Here is a 19,335-nt window from a genome sequence, read left to right on the forward strand (position 1 = left end):
GTGTTTCCAGATGTTGTGGGTTTTTTTAAATTTTCCCTTCATTCTTATACAAAAGATATCATGATTTATGTGCTCTTTGTGTATTTTGCTTGTTCCACATAACAACATCCCTGGAAATCACTGCCTCTCAGAACATCAAGATCATCCCCCTCATTTTTTGAAGCTTCCTGGGGTCTCTGTTGCATGTCTACCACAGTATTGTGTTGGATGTATAGGTCATTTCCAATATTCTACAGTTATAAGTATGCTGCAGTTAATAGCCTGTGCTTGTGTAGTTTTGTGTTTTGGAGATATATCTTCAGGTAAATTCCAGACGAGGGATTGCAGGGTTCAAGAGTGACTGCACTCAGTGCCATTGCCATGTGCCCTGCACAGGGTCCAGCACGCTGTACCCACCCTGCACCATCTGCCCACTGCTTCCAATGAAGGGTGCTGAAGTGTGGGGATGGGGGTCTCAATGCAGCCTGGGCTTTGGGCTCTGATGATGAGTAAAGCAGGCATCTTCCATGGGTTACCATTACCTTTGTGAAATTCTTGTTTTTACCTTTTGCCTATTTTTCTACAATATTTTTTATTTTTTGATGCTCAAATTTGTATCTGAAGAACATGAGCCCTATACTTATAATTTATTTTGCAGATGTTTCCACTAACTATCCAAAAAAGCCAAAATCTTTTTTACTTTTTTTTTTTTTTGAGACAGAGTCTCATTCTGTTGCCCAGACTAGCATGCCGTGGCATCAGCCTAGCTCACAGCAACCTCTAACTCCTGGATTTAAGCAGTCCTACTGCCTCAACCTCCCGAGTAGCTGGGACTTCAGGCATGAGCTACTATGCCCGGCTAATTTTTTTTTTCTATATATTTTTAGTTTGCCAATTAATTTCTTTCTATTTCTAGTAGAGACAGTGTCTCACTCTTGTGAGAGGCCTTTTTGCTGCTCTGCCTATATGGCGCTTGATCTAACAACTCCACCCCTATCTGCCCTTTCATGTTCCTGGACACCCCAACTGCCTTACAGGGCATCTTGGCCGAAGGTGGGCAGTGCAGCAGAGCTTACTGCTTCCAGAGCCTCTTCGCTGGCATCCCTTGGTGAGCACCCTTGCTAGCCGCCTCCCATCTTCTGGACCCCCTCTAATGGCAGTTTTTTTTATTATGGAAATGTAATTCACATACTATAAAATTTACTCTTTAAAGTGTACTAAAAACTCAGTGGTCTAAAGTGTACTAAAAACTCAGTCCATTCAGAGTTTTGCAGTTATCACCATTGTCCACGTCCAGGAGCATGTCCACATCCCACAGAGATGCCCTGGGCCTGTCAGCAGACCCTTCCCTGCCTCAAGCCCTGGCACCATTAACCTGCTTTCTGTCTTGATGGATTTGTCTACTCTCGACAATTTAAATAAATGGAATCGTACAGTAAGTGGTCTTCGTGCCTGGCTTTGTTCACTCACCATTATGTCCTCAAGGTTTCTCTGTGTTGTAGCATGTGTCAGTGTTCATTCTCTTCATTACTAAATGATATTCCCATGTGTGGATGGACCACATTTTGTTTATTCATGTGTCAGTTAAAGGATAGTTTGTTTCCACTTTGGAGCTATTATGAATAATTCTGCCAGGAACATTTGTGTACAAGTTGCTGTGTGAACACATGTTTTCAGTTATCTTGGGTCATATGGTAACTCTGTGCTCAAACTTTGTTTTTTCAGGTATATGCATTGCATGTTTATACTTTTTATCTTGATTTATAACATGTAATTCTGTTTCCTTGTTTTTGTTGTTGTTGTTGTTGTTGAGACATAATCTTGCTCTGTCGCCCTGGCTAGAGTGCAGTGATATCATTGCAACTCACTGCAACCTCCAACTCCTGGGCTCAGAAGATCCTCCTGCCTCAGCCTCCTGAGTAGCTGGGACTACAGGCACGCATCACAACACTCAGCTAATTTTTCTCTATTTTTGGTAGAGATGGGGTCTCACTCTTGCTCAACCTGGTTTTGAACTCCTGAGCTCAAGCTATCCTTCTGCCTTGGCCTCCCAGAGTGCTAGGATTACAGGAATGAGCCATGCACCCAGCCTGTGCTTAACTTTGTAAGGAAACTCTAGGCTCTTCCACAGTAGCTGCACCATTTTACATCCTTACCAGCACTGTATAAAGATTCCAATTTCTCCACATCTTCAACAACATTTGTAACTATGGTTATGTTATTGTAATAGCCATTCCAGTGGGTTTAAAATGGTATCTCATTGTGGTTTTGATTTGTATTTTCTTAAAGGCTAATGATGTTGAGCATTTTTTTTATGTGTATTGGCTATTTGTCTATATTCTAGAGAAGTGTCTATTCAGATCTTTTGCCCATTTTTAAATTGGGTTATCTAACATTTTGTTATTGAATTTTAGGTTTTCTTTGTATATTCTGGATTTAAGTCTTTTGTCAGATAAATGATTTGTGAATGTTTTCTCCCATTCTATAGTTGTATTTTCACTCCTCTTTTTTTTCCTTTAGAAACAGGGTCTTGCTCTGTCTCCCAGGCTGACACAATCATAGCTCACTGCAGTCTTGAACTCCTGGGTTCAAGCAATCCTCCTTCCTCAGCCTCCCAAGTAGCTGGGGTACAGGTGCCACCATGCCTTGCTAATTTTTCCTCCCTTCCCCTCCCCCTTCCCCCCTTCCCCCTTCCCTCTTTCCCCTTCCCCCTTTCCCCTTTCCCCTTTCCCTTTCGTTTCATCTCACTGTATTGCCTGGACTATTCTCAAACTCCTGGGCTCATGTAATCCTCCCACCTCGACCTCCCAAAGTTCTGGGATAACAGATGTGAGCCACCGTGTCCAGCCCTGTTTTCACTTCTTTTTTTTTTTTGAGACAGAGTCTCACTTTGTTGTCCAGGCTAGAGTGAGTGCCGTGGCGTCAGCCTAGCTCACAGCAACCTCCTGGGCTCGAGTGATCCTTCTGCCTCAGCCTCCCAAGTAGCTGGGACTACAGGCATGTGCCACTATGCCCGGCTAATTTTTTATATATATATATCAGTTGGCCAATTAATTTATTTCTGTTTATAGTAGAGACGGGGTCTCGCTCTTGCTCAGGCTGGTTTCGAACTCCTGACCTTGAGCAATCCGCCCGCCTCGGCCTCCCAAGAGCTAGGATTACAGGCGTGAGCCACAGCACCCGGCCTTGTTTTCACTTCTTGATGTTATTGTTTACCACACAAAACTTTTGATTTTGATGAAGTCCAATTACCTATTGTTCTCGTATTGCTTGTTCTTTTGGTGTCTTTGCCAAATCTAGGGTCATGGAGATTTACCCCTATTCTTTTAAGAGTTTTATAATTTTAACTCTTAAGTTTAGGTCTTTGATCTGTTCTGAATTTTTATGTATGGCATCAGGTAGGAGCTCCCTTCATTCTTGTACAGATGGATGTCCATTTGTCTCAGTGTCATTTGTTGAAGAGACTGTCCTTTCCTCATTGAATGATCTTGACACCCCCATTGTAGGGATCTGCAGGGTGGGGAATGTGCTTTTCACTCTTGCGTCCTTCTTACCTGGCAAATTGCTCAATGTGTAATTGGCACTCATTGTCTTCACTTGGGAAATACTTACTTAGACAGATTATTGGCTGTAAATAAACATCTCCAAGAAACCAGAGCTACAGGAAGGTTGATTCCGTGCTGATATCAGCATTCTGGGAATTTCTGGGAGGAGGTCTATGTTCCCTGCCACCTTTAATCTCGACCTTGGGATCTCAGACATCTTTCCTCCTTCCACCTTTGTCACCAAATAGCTTATCATTCCTTTCCTAATTCATTGTAAATACTGTTGCCAAAAAAATCTTCCTCAAACACAGCTCTGATTATGTGAGCAGGGTGCAGCTAAACCTCAGTAACTCCCTATTGCCCACAGGATCGAGTCCCTACTCCTGGCAGTGAAGCCCCCTGTGGGCGGTTCCCAAACTTCCAGTCTTACTCTGCACACAGACCTGGCTTAGCAGTTTGCCCCTCACACACCTAGCGTCCCATGCCACCCTTTGCCCTGGGGAATTCAGGTGGATCAGGCACCAACCTCAGCAGACAAAGTGCATGTTCCAATCCATATGGTGTTCTCCCTTCCCACCTTGCTGATCGACTGGCCATGGCACTGCCTCCTGTATGCAGCCACCAGCCATGCTCTCCTCCTTGTCCTCAAGGTCCAGCCCTGGCCAGAGTCCATCGAACACCCCAGACTAGGCCACCCCTCTGTGTTCTGAAGCCCTCTCAGTGGACATCTGCCAAGTGTCACCTGTGCCTTGCTATGGTTAGTGGCTCCCTGAGGGCTAGTGTCCTCTGTGCCATTGTCTGCCCTCTGGTTTGCTGAAGGTCTTGATTCAGTGCTGTCCCCCAGGAGGTGCCTAGAACATTCTTAAAAGTCTGGTGTCCTGCCCACGCTTACACAAGAGTGCACTAAGAAGGGAACAAAACAGTATTCTTTGTTGAGAGAGAATTATCTCATTACATTCATTTGAAAGTACATTTTAAACAAAAATAACAATCGTTGTACCCCCATAATATGCCAAAATAAAAAAAAATTAAAAAAAAAATAAAATAACAATCGTTATTGCTTCTTTTAGGGCATAGAATGTTTAATTCTGTACTTTCTGGGCTTCCCTGTGCGCATAAAAATTATATTGGAAGTATCTCAACTTTGTTCTGGTAAAGCCTAATCTAAAACCTAAAATTTAATGACATAGGAGAGAACTTCAGAGCAGCAGGGCCTGGGAGTGGTAAGGTGATGCCACCTCAGGGGGAAGCCACCTGCCTGATGTCTGGGTTTGGCTTGTCCCCAGGGCTAGGGACTCCTGATTCCTTGCACCCCACGGTCCATGGCCCCATTTTCATGTGCACCTCTGAGCTCAGATGCGGACCCGCCCTTTCCTGCCACTTCCAGGGACTCAGACTAAAACCTCATCCCATCCTGCTTCCTGGGAACCAGCCAGGAGGATCTATTCACTCAAGTCAGGTTGGGTCAGCTCCGACCTCAGGCCCTTCACAGTGGCCTGCTGCCTAAGTGCCCCAGGCACCCGAGACATGCTTCCTTTTGGCTCTGCTTGCAGGCACCTTCTTGGGGACTCCCATGGCTGCCCCCAAAGCGCCATGGTGTTGCTGCCCTCTGCATCAACACTCTCAGCAAATGCATCTTCTTCAGAGCCCCAGCAGGTCCTTCTCATATTAATCGTCACTGCCCTGTCAGGGTCTGTGCTAATGGGGCACAGAGCAGCCACCCACTGGGGTCCAGTCTCTGGTGACGAGAGGAGACATCTGCTGGGGAGGCATCTAGTAGGTGACCATGAGCCCCTGGCCATTTTCAAGTGCTCCAGGAGGCCAACAAAGCTAACGTGACAGACACCGCAAGGCGGAAGAGGGAGAGCTTTGGTGGGAGTTTGCTCCACCATAGGCTTAGCATGTGTGTGGAGGACATTTGGGTAAAGTGACTAGGTCCCTGTTTGAGTGTTTCCTCCATCTTCAGTGAGGAGAGTGACCTGGATGGGGCAGTGCAGGGGTGAGGACCAGGCAGCACTCCAGAGCTGTGGGAACTGGTGAATGTGTACATGTCGCAGGACAACTGCTTCTGCCGAAAATGGCCTTGGGATCACCAGTGGTCAGAAATCATGGTCACAAAAGATGGCCACTCCTCAATGGTATTGTTGCTAGCATCTTCTGTGAGGCTTTGTCCTTGCAGTCCCAAGGAGTTCTCTCCAGCCCGTCTGTCCTCATGACATGTGGTGTCCCCAGATGCCAGCCTAACTCTGCTCTTTGGCCTGCAGGGTGGCTGGCCAGAGCCCCGTGATGGCCTCGCTTCATAATTGGGAGCACTAGGGGCACCAGGCCTCCAGTCAAGGTTGACACTGGGTAGTCAGTTGCAGGGGCCAGCCCTGAGGTAGGAGTGACAGTCCTTTTCTCCTGTGCGTGCAGACCCTGAGAGTTTTGGCCTCTGTCTGCAGCCCTTGTCCTTCTTGTAGACCCAGAGCTTCTGGAGGAGCTGGAGCCTCTACTTGAGCCCCCACCTGGCAGGCACTTGGACTGCACAGGGCTGCTGAGTCCCACTGGAGTGCACCAATGGCTTAGAGTCATCCTGGATGTCTCTGCCACAGCCACAGAGATGGGCACAGCTTTAGGTCAGTGAGGCAAGCAGCTGCGGGCTCTGTGTGCAGGCAGGTACGCCACCACCCACCCTGCGTTCCACCCCTCCCAGGACCTGATTGTCCCTGATCTGGTCTAGAGTTGCTGTACATTGGTTCTTGCCCCTGGGGCTGGAGGACCTGGTGTAGGGAGGTGGTGAGCTCTCCCACATCCTGCCAAAGCTCCCTCATGGGTGCCGCATCAGTGGCCTCAGGAAGAGGGACCCCATGGCTTTGCAGCCATCCTTTCCTGTTGCCGCCACACCCACCCCACACCCCCTGCCATTAGCATCTCCCAGAAGAGGCTTCCTCTGCCCATCCTGGGCTCCCTACTGCCCCTGAGCCCCAGCCTGCTGTGGCATCAAGGAGCAGCTGCTGGCTGTGAAATGAGGCAGATTGTCCAGAGTATAAAAGTAACATTTTAAAATATGGAGACTCCTTACTTTTTTAAAAAATAAACTTTTTATTTTAGAACAGCTTTAGATTTATATGGAAATTGCAGCTAACACAGAGAGTTCCTTCATCCCTTGTGCCTGGTCCCCCAACTCTAGGCATCTTCATTAGGTGGTACCTTTTTACAGTTAATGAACCAATATTGCAATGTTGTTATTTGCTGAAGTGCATACTTGATTCAGACTTCTTTTAATTTTCCCCTAATGTCCTTTTTCTGTCCCAGGTTCTTACATGACATTTATTTAGTACATCTCTGTGGTCTCCTCTGGGCTATGAAAGTTTCTCAGACTTTGCTAGTTTTTGATAACCTTGATGGTTTTGAGGAGGACTGGTCAGATATTTTGGATTTGTCTGATGTTTTTCTCATGATTGCCTGGGAGGAAGACCACAGAGACCAAGTGCTATTCCCCTCACATCAAGGCACAACTGTCAGAGCGACTCCTCACTGTCGATGTTGACAGTGATTGTCTGACTGAGGTCATGAAAGTCCAGCCCTGTGGGTCCTACCTGCCCCTTCTCCTGTCACTGGACGGGGTTTTCCTGTCATACTTGGCGAGGACTCCTCCTCCTCCTGCCTCCCTGCTCCCGGCCTGGAGTCCTCTTGGTTCTTCCATCCCTGTTCCATGCAGCTGCTTCTCTTGGCTGCTGAGGGAGGCTCAGGGGCACCTGCCCTGGAGGGTGCAGCATACTGCTCAGTTTTCCCTTGCACATGTCAGCTGATGCACATGAGTGCAAGTGCACCCATGTGCAAGTGACGTGGCCCACCAAGTCAGGTGACTTATGGTATCACCGGTTGTTTTGTTCATTCCCAAACCTCATGTGGAGAGTCAGTGGCACGTCCACATGTGGCTTGCTGCTGGGTGTGGGCTCCCATTACGCAGGGTGCACATCTGGGTGGCTCCTGCTTTGTCTCTGGGTTTGCACACATTCTCTCTCCTGCCAGGTTTTCAGCTTCAGAATCAGGCAGCAGATCCTGCGGCTCTGGCTGCGCCGGTTGACACCCCAGCAGCCATGGCTGAGCAGGTTTGTCCTTGCCCAAATGTGGTGTCATCAGCCCTTTTTACTTTAACTGTTTTCCTGGTGTTTAGAACATTCCTTTCTGGTTTTGGCTTGCATTTCCCTGAGCTCTCTGTTTCCCTGACGACAGTTAGCACCTTTTACCTCGAGAGACTATTTGTGAACTGCTGATCTGCCCAGCTTGCAGTTTGTGGTGGCTCTGAAAAGTTGTCAGCCACTGTTTTAAAAAACACTTCTTCTGCTCCTTCCATCTCTCCTCTTCCGCATGCATTAGGCCTTATCACTGTGCCTCCTCCCCTCCTCCTGTGCTGCCTTATGCCCCGTCAGCTCTTCCTTCTGGGTTAGTTTGCTCATATTGACGTCATTAAATATGAAAAGTCTGATTTTGAATCAAAAGTTTAGTTTATTATATCCCAAACAAGAATCAGTGCAATTAATCAAAGTATATGCCTAAACTATTGACACAGTTTTGCCATCTTAAGAGTAGCTTGTTTATGCCATCAGCAAAGAAGCCTAGAGAGCGAGTAGGGTTGAAATCCCAAAAGGTGTTTTCCATAGATTGTTGAGAATTGAATATTTTTTTCTTGCAAGAAGTGGTCCAAACCCTGGAAGAAGTGGTAGTCAGTTGGTGCAGGTCTGGTGAATATGATGGATGACGTAGTTTCCAAGTGGAAACTACATGTGGTCAAGTGCTGTCTTGCAAGAGGATTGGCCTGTGTCCATTGACCAATCTCAGTTAGTCAGAAGCATCCTCATCATTTTGTCCAGTTGGTTGCAATAGATATCACTATAATCTATTTCATATTTCTTGAAACTATAGTAGATAATACCAGCGCTGGGCCACCAAACAGACACCATTAGCTTTTTTTGATGAATATTCAGTTTTAGACTATGTTTTAGCATTTCATCTTTTTTTTTTTGCAAATGGCAAGATTTCATTTATTATGGCTAAATAGTATACCACTGTGTATATATATCACATTTGCTTTTCTTTTTTAATTTCAGGATATTATGGAGGTACAAACATTTTGGTTACATGTTATGACTTTGCCACACCCAAACCATGATTTGAGGCATGCCCTTTCCGCCCTATAACACTCACTGTGTCCATTAGTTATGCGATTACCCACCCCAAACCTCCAAAGAATATCACTACGGTTGTGAGCACCTTAGTGTTGATCAGTCAGTGCCAATTTGATAGCAAGTACATGTGGTACCTATTCTTCCATTCTTGTGATACCTAACTTGGGAGGATGGGCTTAAGCTCTATCCAGGAAAATATAATAGGTGCTAGGTCACCGTCATTTTTTATAATTGAGTAATATTCCATTGTATACATATACCATATTTTATTAATCCACTCATGGATTGACAGGCACTTGGGTTGTTTCCGCATCCTTGCAATAGTGAATTGTGCTGCCATAAACATTCGAGTGCAGATGTCTTTATTATAGAATATCTTTTGTTCCTTTGGGTGTATGCCCAATAGTGCTACTGCTGGATCAAATGGTATTTCTATTTTTAGCTCTTTGAAGTATCTCCAAATTCTTTTCCACAGAGGTTGCACTATCAGCACTTCATTTTTATCCAGCCATGGTGCTGAATGTTTGTGATTGTCAAAAAGAATCTATTTTTCATCACACATAACAATATGGTGTAGAAATGGTTCACCTTTATGTTGTGATAGCAAAGAAAGGCAAGCTTCTACACCAGAAGTCCTCAAACTATGGCCCACAGGCCATATGTGGGTGTTTTTGCCCATTTGTTTTTTTACTTCAAAAAAAGATATGTGCAGCGTGCATAGGAATTTGTTCATAGTTTTTTTTTAAACTGTAGTCCGGCCCTCCAACGGTCTGAGGGACAGTGAATTGGCCTCCTGTTTAAAAAGTTTGAGGACCCCAGTTCTAGACGATTTTTCTTCTGACGGTCATTTAATTCATGTGGTACCCACCTGTCCAGCTTCTTTGCCAATTTGTTTCAAGTGATCCAATATTGTTGGAATAGTAATGTCAAAGCTTGCTGCTAATTCTCACATAGGTTGCAATGGATTCACTTCCACTACAGCTTTCAGTTCATCATTATCCGCCTAGTCTCAGATGACCCGCATGACTCACTTTCAAAATTAAAATCACCACAAGGGAACTTCTCAAACCATCAATGCACTGTGTGTTCATTAGCCACTATGCGTTCATTAGCCACATCCTTCCCAAACAAACACTTCGATGATATTTTAAGCTGTCTGCACTGCATTGGTTCCATGATGGAACTCATATTCGAAAATAACACAAATTTTTGACTTATCCATGGTTTCACAAAAATTGATCTAAAAAATGTAAAAGATAATCACAAGCAAAAACGTTGCTTGAGAGACTGGGGCTATACCTTCACAATAGGAAAAAAACAAGAAGCATCAAAGTGAAATGTCAGAGCTATCAACTGTCAATCTTAGTGCTTAAGGGAATTGGACATTTCTTACTTAAAGACTTAATAACATGTTAATTTCAGTGATTTATTTTTAAGTGTTAGATTTTCCACTTAATTCTTTTATGCTTTTAGCTTTCTTTATAGAAGTCCATCTGGTGTGATTTCTTAACATTAATCGCAATTTAAATTCAGTGTGTGCTGACTCCTAAATCTGGATTGCCTGTGGTCTATTTCTGTGATTCCTGTTCTTTATTCTTCTCTCTTGGCTTTTGTTGTTGTTGTTTGTTTGTTTGTTTTTATTTTGTTTTTGAGATAGGGTCTCACTCTGTTTCCCAGGCTAGAGTACAGTGGCATCATCACAGCTCACAGCAACCTCAAACTCCTGGGCTCAAGTGATCCCCCTGCCTCAGCCTCCTGAGTACTTGGGAATATAGGTGCATGCCACCACAGCCAGCTAATTTTTCTTATATTTTGTGGAGACAGGATCTCACTATGTTGCTCAGGCCTGTCTCAAACTCCTGGCCTCAAGCAATGCCTCCATCCTCCAAAGTGCTAGGATTACAGGCATGAACCACTGCACCCAGTCCCCTCTTGATTTTTGGTCAGTTCTTACCTTTGGAATGCCTGGTCATCATTTTATATTTGATGCCCGGCCTTGTACATGAAATGAGTGCAGAGATGAGTAGAGGTGCTGGCTGCTGTCTTTCTGCAGAGTGGCTCACAGTTTCTCTTAACTGGCTGCATCTACCAGAGGGAGACCCTGTCCCTAGGAGTTCCCTATGTAGCGGAGGAAGGTGTAGCCCATCACCCTGGGTGTTACCAGAGCTGGGAATGATTATGGGCAGAGAGACCAGGGCCAAACTGAGTTTTCAGCATTGTTGGAAGCATTGTGGAGGGTAGGGGTGGAGGAAGAAGACCCACATCCTGCTGTGACCACTGAGGAACCTGCCCTGGGGTCAGAGTGACAAGAGTGGAGAACCCAGCTGGGCCCCAGGGGTACAAGGACACCTCTACCCCACCTGTCCCTCAGGGAGAAACCAGGCTCCAGGGAGGAGGAAGGTACCCACCACTCCTTCCAGGCCTTGACACAGGTATCATTTTCATTTGTTGGTGTTGACTCATGGATTCTTTTCCCATTTAGACTGTGGGCTGTATAGGAACTCACAAGAACTGAGATTAAGGAGCAAGTTGTGTACATGGGACAAGCACGACCAAAGATATGCTCAGCAGGAATCCTGGGCTTCTGCGTCATAGCACAGCTGGATGTGTGGTCCTGGCCATGCCAAGCCTCAGTCCCTCCTTCCCTGAAGTGCTGAGCTGTAGAGGGGCTCAAGGAGCAGTGTTTTGGTGTCCCTGTATTTCTAACAATGGGAGAGACATTCAAATTTTGTATCATGGGTGGAGGTCAAGGGTCCCCAGGGAGAGTCCCCCTGGACTGAGTGGGTGGGCACAGAGCCCAGACTGAGAGCAGTGCACCTCTCACTGGATCGAGGGATGGATTCAATCAGCCTGATTACGTTGAGTACCTCCCTTGTGCCAAGTGCCAGGATGCTGCCCTCTTAGAGCTGGGATTCAGGGGAACAGACAAATGAGTAGTGATTCTCCGAAAAGGGAGGTGGAGGGGCCCTGGAAGTCTGAAGCAGGGGCACCTACCCAGTCTCCTAGGGTCTGAAAGTTTCCTGTACTCAAGCATGGCAGAGGATGGGAGAGCGTAGGAAGCTGGTGTCTGTGAAGTGGTTAATTGGGACATTTACGGAGACACAGAAAGGTAAAGCACTTGCAGAGATGGCAGTGGTGAGAATTTTGCATTATATTTAGAGGGTAGATCCCACAGTGGCACCAGCCCTCCCCGTGGCAGGGTTTCTCCCATAAGTGCTTCATAGTTCTGCGTGGGAGCAGAGAGGGACACAGGGCTAATGCAGGGCTGGGCATTAAGCACACAAGGAAACAGACCTGTGAAGATGCCAGTATCGGGATACTCAAATGCAGAATAGCTGTGTTTAAAGAAAGGTGGGAAGCTTGCAAGTGTGGTTAGAGGACAGGGTACCTTAAAGCAATTTATTGACCAGCAAGACTGGACACAGCCAAGGAGCGACACCCTGTTCACACCCTTCAGAGACCTAGAGGACTGGTGCGTGGTTCTGAGTGGAAGACTAGAGTACTACAAAGATGTCTCTGTTCTTGAATCAATCGACAGATTTAGAGCAGATACAACTGAGATGCCAACAGGGCTATTATGGAAGTTGACAAGCTAATTCTAAATTTTATAGAGAACAGAAAGTTCAGGAATAGCCAAGATATGTGTGAAGGAGAAGAGGAAGTGACTGGCTTTGGAAATGACTTTATAAAGCTGTCATAATTAAGACTCTGTGGTGTTGGACAGATAGATTGACCAACAAAGCCAGGAGGGAGCTCAGACCAGACTTACAAAAGCCACTTACAAATATTTGATTGAAGGGGCAGAGCTGCCATTGTCCATCATTGAGGAAATGATGGTATTTAACAAAACTTCCTGAGACCCCATAATTATCAATGTGAGAAAAATGAAATTTCACCCAGTAAAAAATCAGACAGCTTGATGACTTCAATATGGAAGGCAATTTATAAGAGAATATTCATGACCTAGAAGTAGGGAAGTTTTCTTAAATAAAATAGAGCCTGGGGCCCAGTGGCTCATACCTTTGGTTCTAGCACTTGGGGAAACTGAGACAGGAGGGAGGATCGCTTGAGACCAAGAGTTGGACACTCCAGCCTGGGTGACAGAGTGAGACCCTGTCTCAGTTAAAACAAAGCAAAACAAAAGGTAGAAACAGGAGAAATCATGAAAGAAAGAAAGATTTATGAATTCAACTATATTAAAATAAAAAATTTTTCATCAAAAGACGAAAGGTACCATAAAGACAGTGAAAAAATAACCCACAAAATAGGAGAGATCTTTGTAACACAATAACTAAGAGGGAAATACTATCTAGAATATCTATTTTTTTTAAAAAATACTACTGCAAATAAGTAAGAAAGAAAAAATTCTAATGAGTAAAAGTCACGTGTATCTAGTGAAGAATATGGGTGGCTCATGAATATGAGAGAAATGCTTGACCTTATTAATAATCAGGAAAGCCGGGCGCGGTGGCTCACGCCTGTAATCCTAGCACTTTGGGAGGCCGAGACGGGAGGATTGCTCAAGGTCAGGAGTTTGAAACCAGCCAGAGCAAGACCCCATCTCTACCAAAAGTAGAAAGAAATTAATTGACCAACTAAAAATATATATACGAAAAATTAGCCGGGCATGGTGGCGCATGCCTATAGTCCCAGCTACTTGGGAGGCTGAGGCAGTAGCATCGCTGAGCCCAGGAGATTGAGGTTGCTGTGAGCCAGGCTGACGCCACGGCACTCACTCTAGCCTGAGCAACAAAGTGAGACTCTATCTCAAAAAAAATTAAAAAAAAATAATAATCAGGAAAAATTAAAAACCACATATGTGGGAATTCATTATACTAATCTCTGGATTTTCATGTATGTTTCAAGTTTTCCATTATATATTTTGAAAAAAATAAATAAAAAGGGAGAAAAAGGTTAAAAGTGCACCAAATTCCATTACTTCTAGATAACCCCTTTTTAATATTTATTTGGTTTTACAGGTCAGTGATTTTCTACACAAATATATACATATAAACACATACGTGGCTTTCAAAAATAAAGCTATATAACTTTAATTATCAATAGTGATAAACCTTACCTGTCGTTAAGTTTGCATTTGAAAGAAAACACACCCCTGCAGAGATATACCATTTATCACACACTTCTCACTGGGAAATACAATTTATCACTTACTTGAGGGATGTGCTATGTAAGCCAATATGAGTGTGCAGATACTTCATGGAAACATTGCCCACTAAATCTTAAAAGCTTTAAAGTTTGACACTTTGAAAGTTTTATTGCATGTCATAGTTGAAATAGGCATATTTGTTTTAGGCATATATTTTTTAGAAAGATAATAATGTTTCTTCTAATTTTTTTCCAGTGACAAAAGTAATCTTGTGAACATTGTGGAATGCTGGGAAATACAAATTAAAAAGATACCACCCTAACCCACCACCACCCACAACAGCACTGCTAACATGACAAATTCTTTATTATACAGCACTTATACTAGAATTTTAACTAGTAAACGTACAAGGAGTGATAGAAATAGATAATTAGCATTTGACCAACATACAGTAAGGATTGTTCAGGCAAGAATCATCAATGTGTGTTAAAAGTAGTAAAAGTATGTTGAAAAATAGGGTATTTATGTGGCCTTACAGTGTCCCCACAAGACACTTATTAGTCACAGAGAGAACAGTGCTGTTACAGTGGATACCCTCTTGACCAAATGATTTATGTGACCATCCTGGGCTATGGGGCAGAGCCCCACCCACTCTAATATGCTAGGTACAGTCATTTCCTCTGTGACTTGTGGGAAACTTGAATAAAAGCTGTTTTTTGACATTTTTTGTCAATAAGAAATTGTTTCAAAACAAAAACTTAACATTTTAAAAGTAAAAGCAAGAGGGTATGATCAGTTGATTAGTGGCATCCAGAGTGGCACAGTTCCCTTGGGACAGAAAGGTGCTACCTGGATTTGGCTGTCAGGAATGAGCGAGGCCCCATTGCTGGGTAGACTGCACTGTAGGCTGGGAGGTTGGTTGCAGGGCTGGCCTGCTGTTGCTGGTGCCTGGTGAGATGCTGGATTGAGAAGGGTGAGGACATCTGGACAAGAGCCAGGGGTGGCCCCATGCCATGTGATTTGCTGGACAGTGGAGTGGGTCTGTAGGCCAGAGCACAGAGAAACAAGCACATTGAAAAGGCCCTCAACAGGGAGGTGGGTCTGAGCCAAGCAAGTCAAGGCATTTATTTGGGGGCTGTGGAGTTGTTGGCAAATGTGTTTAAGATCAGCAAAGAAATGGGCTCCCCACAATCAGACACTTTCCATGGAGATGATGACCCTCCTCCTCTGGCCTTTAGGACTCCTCCATTGGGCTATTCCCAGGGTGCTCCTTCACCTTCTCCCCCAATCCTTCCTTGTCTCCTGACTTCTGAATGCACTGCTGCTGTATCTTCATTCAGGCTGAGCCCCCCAGCCCCTTGGTCCTCTCCCCCAGTTAGACATCTGAGCCAGCTCCCATGTAAGCCCCTCCCCAGAGCACTCCAGTCCCATGGCCCCACATCCCACGATCACTCCCCCTTCCTCAGCAGGCAGCATGTGGGAACAGGGTACAATGCCTGAAGAACAGGCACATAGCCTGTTTTTCAGTTTTCTGCATCAGCAAGAAACAGGGACCCAGAGCCTACAGGGCTGCAGCTGGGGTTGCTGCCCCTACACAGGGGAAGGGCCAGGCTGGGCAGGCATGAGAGGCAAGGACAGCCAGCAGGGTGATGACAGCTGGTCTGCCTGCTAGCTTCTCATGGCATGGCCTTTGCTCCTCCCCGTGGAGTGGTCAGGGTGGGGTAGGGCACCTGTAGCCATTGATACCCCTTATGAGAGCATCTGTGGGTGCACATCACAGACTGTTCTCAGGGCACTGCTGCCCTGGTTTCAAAGGGTAGGACTGAGGTTTTTAAAGGTGTGTGTGATGAAGGTTGTCCCCTCGGCCAGTCAGTGCCTGCCTGCCCAGGAAGAGCTAGGGAAGCAACCAGCATCTCTTTCTCTCACTGTCCTGGTGGAGCTACAGGTGAAACCACTATAGGCCCTCAAACCCAGGTCTGACTAGCTACTCAGTGTCCACTGGCCTCCCTGCCCTCCCCACACACCTCCTTTTTTCTCCTGGGCCCCTGGAATTAGTATCCTTTTCCTGGAAACAAGACCCCTAACCAGCCAAGTTATGGTAAGAACCAGGCATATTGCAGAATTACAAGACAGTGAATGGATTGACCATCTGGTCAGCAGAGAGTGTGCACACTGAGGAGCACTCCCAGCCTTTAAAGGATTTTTATGTCTTTGTAGAAACTTGGAAGCTGCCTACAAAAATGCCAGATGTCACCTGGACCACACACCCTGGTATCAAACAAATCAGCATTAAAATAGTCTTGTTCTTAATGGCTTTAATTTACATTGTTTTCCAAGTTGTCTTTTTAATTTAAAAACATCAGGCCAGGTGGTGGCTCACGCCTATAATCCTAGCACTCTGGGAGGCCGAGGTGGGCGGATTGCTCGACGTCAGGAGTTCGAAACTAGCCTGAGCAAGAGCGAGACCCTGTCTCTACTATAAATAGAAAGAAATTAATTGGCTAACTAATATATATAGAAAAAATTAGCTGGGCATGGTGGCGCATGCCTGTAGTCCCAGCTACTCGGGAGGCTGAGGCAACAGGATTGCTTGAGCCCAGGAGTTTGAGGTTGCTGTGAGCTAGGCTGACGCCATGGCACTCACTCTAGCGTGGGCAACAGAGCAAGACTCTGTCTCAAAAATAAATAAATAAAAATAAAAAAAATAAAAAATAAAAACATTAGAAGGTTGGAGGCAGTGGCACCCAGGGAGGGGTCTGAGGGCTGTCTGGGTTCTGGGCCCTCCTGCTCTGGGGGCCCTAGGAGAAAGCATCTCAGGAACCCGGCAGCACTTTCTAGCTGGGCCCGGGGCCCCTCTGGAGCCCTGACACAGCGTGCAGGTGGTGGTGTTCCTGCTTTGGTGGAAGGGCTATTTCAGCAGGTACATGGTGGTCATCTGAGGGATCCAGGCAACAGGCAAGCACAGGGGAGGGGGGAGGCAGGACAGGGCCTGCACGGGGCAGTGTGCAGTCAGGGTGTCGCCTGGGTCCCTCTGAGGACAGAAAGCTGCAACCATGTGGGCGTGTGCCCACTCCCTGGAGACTCCCAGAGGGCTGCCACGCTCACCCTCAGCACTGGCCTCTCCAGGGGTTCCCCACTGGGGATGGGTGCTCATGAACATGTAATAGTCAGGAATGGGACTTAGGTTTGGTTCTGTTTGATTTTTGTGTGACAGGATTCCCTGCTTTCGAAGCTGGCACATTTGAGCAAAGATCTGCAGATGGCCGGCTCCAGTGGACTACAGGGGGGGGGCGACAGGGAAGGCGCCTTCTGCCATCAGAGGAGCTGGGATGGGAGTGGGGTGGGGAATGGGGGGACGCTGGTGTGGAGGACAGGGGGAGGCCTGAGGTTAGGGGACTGGGCACGGGGATGGAGGGTCTGGGTCAGTCGGGCTGGGGCTGGGGTGGGAGCAGCTGGTCCTCCTGCATCCTAATGCCCTCGTCCCGTCCCTCTTGCAGGCTGGAGTGGGTGGAGATCATTGAGCCACGCACCCGGGAGCGCATGTACGCCAACCTGGTCACTGGGGAGTGTGTGTGGGACCCTCCAGCCGGCGTCCGCATCAAGCGCACCAGCGAGAACCAGTGGTGGGAGCTCTTCGACCCCAATACGTCGCGCTTCTACTACTACAATGCCAGCACGCAGCGCACCGTGTGGCACCGGCCGCAGGGCTGCGACATTATCCCACTAGCCAAGCTGCAGACCCTGAAGCAGAACACTGAGTCCCCACGCGCTTCTGCTGAGAACAGCCCAGGGCGTGGCAGCAGTGTCAGCCCTGAAGGCAGCACCAGCTCGTCCCTGGAGCCTGAGCCAGACGGAGAGAAGGCACAAGAGCTGCCCGGGAGGGCGGGGCGGCCAGTGGCCTTCCCGAGGGAAGAGAGTGGCAGGTGAGGAGCAGGGCAGGTGTGGGGCAGGGCTGGTGTGGGGCAGGTGTGGGGAGAGGTGAGGGGGTGTGGGGGGAGGGGCTGGGCAGGTGGGGGGCCAAGTGTGGGGCAGGTGGGCCAGGTAAGGTAGGCAGGGCCAGGTAAGGTGGGTGAAACCAGGACTCTACTTATGGAGCCTGCATGTCATCTCCGCAGTTGGCTGTGTCACCTGCCACCACTGTCCCCAGCAAGCATTTCCTTGGCTCTGGTTTGGCGAAAGAGATTGGTTGTTCAGTAATAAAGAGTTTTCCCATCTCTCCACCATCCTCCTGTCTCTTGCCAAGATCTGTGCTCACTGCTGGGCTCCCCCTGGCAGGTGGTGGGGGCCACACCAGGCCCTCCAGGACTTGGAGCCAGGGTGGCGCAGGGTGGTCTCTCTCTGCCAGGACCTTCTAATGGTGATGAGAATGTCAGTCACCTAGGTTTCCAGGGCTCAGGAGCTAATTAGATGAGCAGAGCCAGTGATGAAGAGGGAGAGGAGAAGCCAAGGAGAAGTCCAGGACTGTTGGAGCCTTGATCCACTATCCTTTTCCAAGATGAGCAACACCTTGAGTGGAGGTTTTTCTGGCCAGTATCTGTGGAGTTGTGTTTTGGGTACTTGTTTGGTTCTCCCAGCTTGTGGGAAATGCAGATGTGGCCTCAGACACTCTAGAGGTGCCACCCTAATTGTTCATGGGACAAACAGGGTGCCTTCCCTTGGCAAAAGCCCACCATGGACACAGAGCCTGGTCTGTGCAGGGGATGACAACCCCACTGTGGTGCCTGTGCTTGAGCTGGAGTGATCTTCCTAGGATCCCCAGAAGGAAGGTGCTGCTGTTCTCAGGCCACAAACGAAGACACTGAGGCTTAGAATGAGAAACTTGTCCGTGACAGGCAGGGGAGGCAGACAGGCATCATTCTCGGAACACCCACTGTGTCTGCTCAGTCACACGGATATCTTTGCTGTGTGTTCAGAGAATGGCACCCTAATCCTTATTTGTCCCTGTGAAACACAAGACTGTGACCCACACCTTGCTGTGGCCTGGCACATTGGGTGTCTTCCTGATGTCCACAAAGACAAACCTTGATCTTCATGCTGTAGCATCTGTGGCACCAGTAGTGTGAGGACACCATGTTGGGGTGGGCAATGGCTAATGAAAATCAGACAAGCCCCTAGATGGGAAGTTCCCGAATGAAGCCAGGGAAAATCTAAGGACACAACGTTGAGCTAGGCCTGGAGGCACATGGAGCCATCCAGGGGCAACAACTCTCCCCAGGAGAGGCCCCTGTGTCCTAAGGGATAGCGAGGGTGAGTGTTTGACCGTGGGTCATGAGATTGTTCGTGGATTTCATGAAACCACATGCCCAGCCTTCTCATATATTCTCTAGGATTTTCTATGTGTAGGGCCATGGCTATAAGAGATCATCTTACATCTTTCTTTCCAATTTGGGTGCCTTTTCTTTCTTTTCCTTAGCTGATTGCTTTGGCTGGAACCTCCAGGACAATGCTGAATGGCAATGGTGCAAGTGGGGTCCTTGTCCTGTTTCTAGTCCTAGGGAGAAAAGTTCAGTCTTTTTCTATTCAGCAATATGTT

At 47.0% G+C, this 19,335-nt stretch overlaps 1 protein-coding gene across 2 annotated transcripts in view; it reads left to right on the plus strand.

Moving 5' to 3' along the window:
* The window catches only part of ARHGAP39 (Rho GTPase activating protein 39), a 131,909-nt gene that overhangs the window by 70,559 nt on the left and 42,015 nt on the right, over positions 1-19,335 (plus strand). For both annotated transcript variants that reach the window (XM_012760020.2, XM_012760023.2), the window contains exon 3: positions 17,300-17,725. In XM_012760020.2, coding sequence (XP_012615474.2) covers positions 17,300-17,725 — 426 coding nt within the window. The remainder of the gene's footprint in view (positions 1-17,299; positions 17,726-19,335) is intronic.

This window comes from Microcebus murinus, chromosome 7 (assembly GCF_040939455.1).
Source record: "Microcebus murinus isolate Inina chromosome 7, M.murinus_Inina_mat1.0, whole genome shotgun sequence".
Lineage (NCBI taxonomy): Eukaryota > Metazoa > Chordata > Mammalia > Primates > Cheirogaleidae > Microcebus > Microcebus murinus.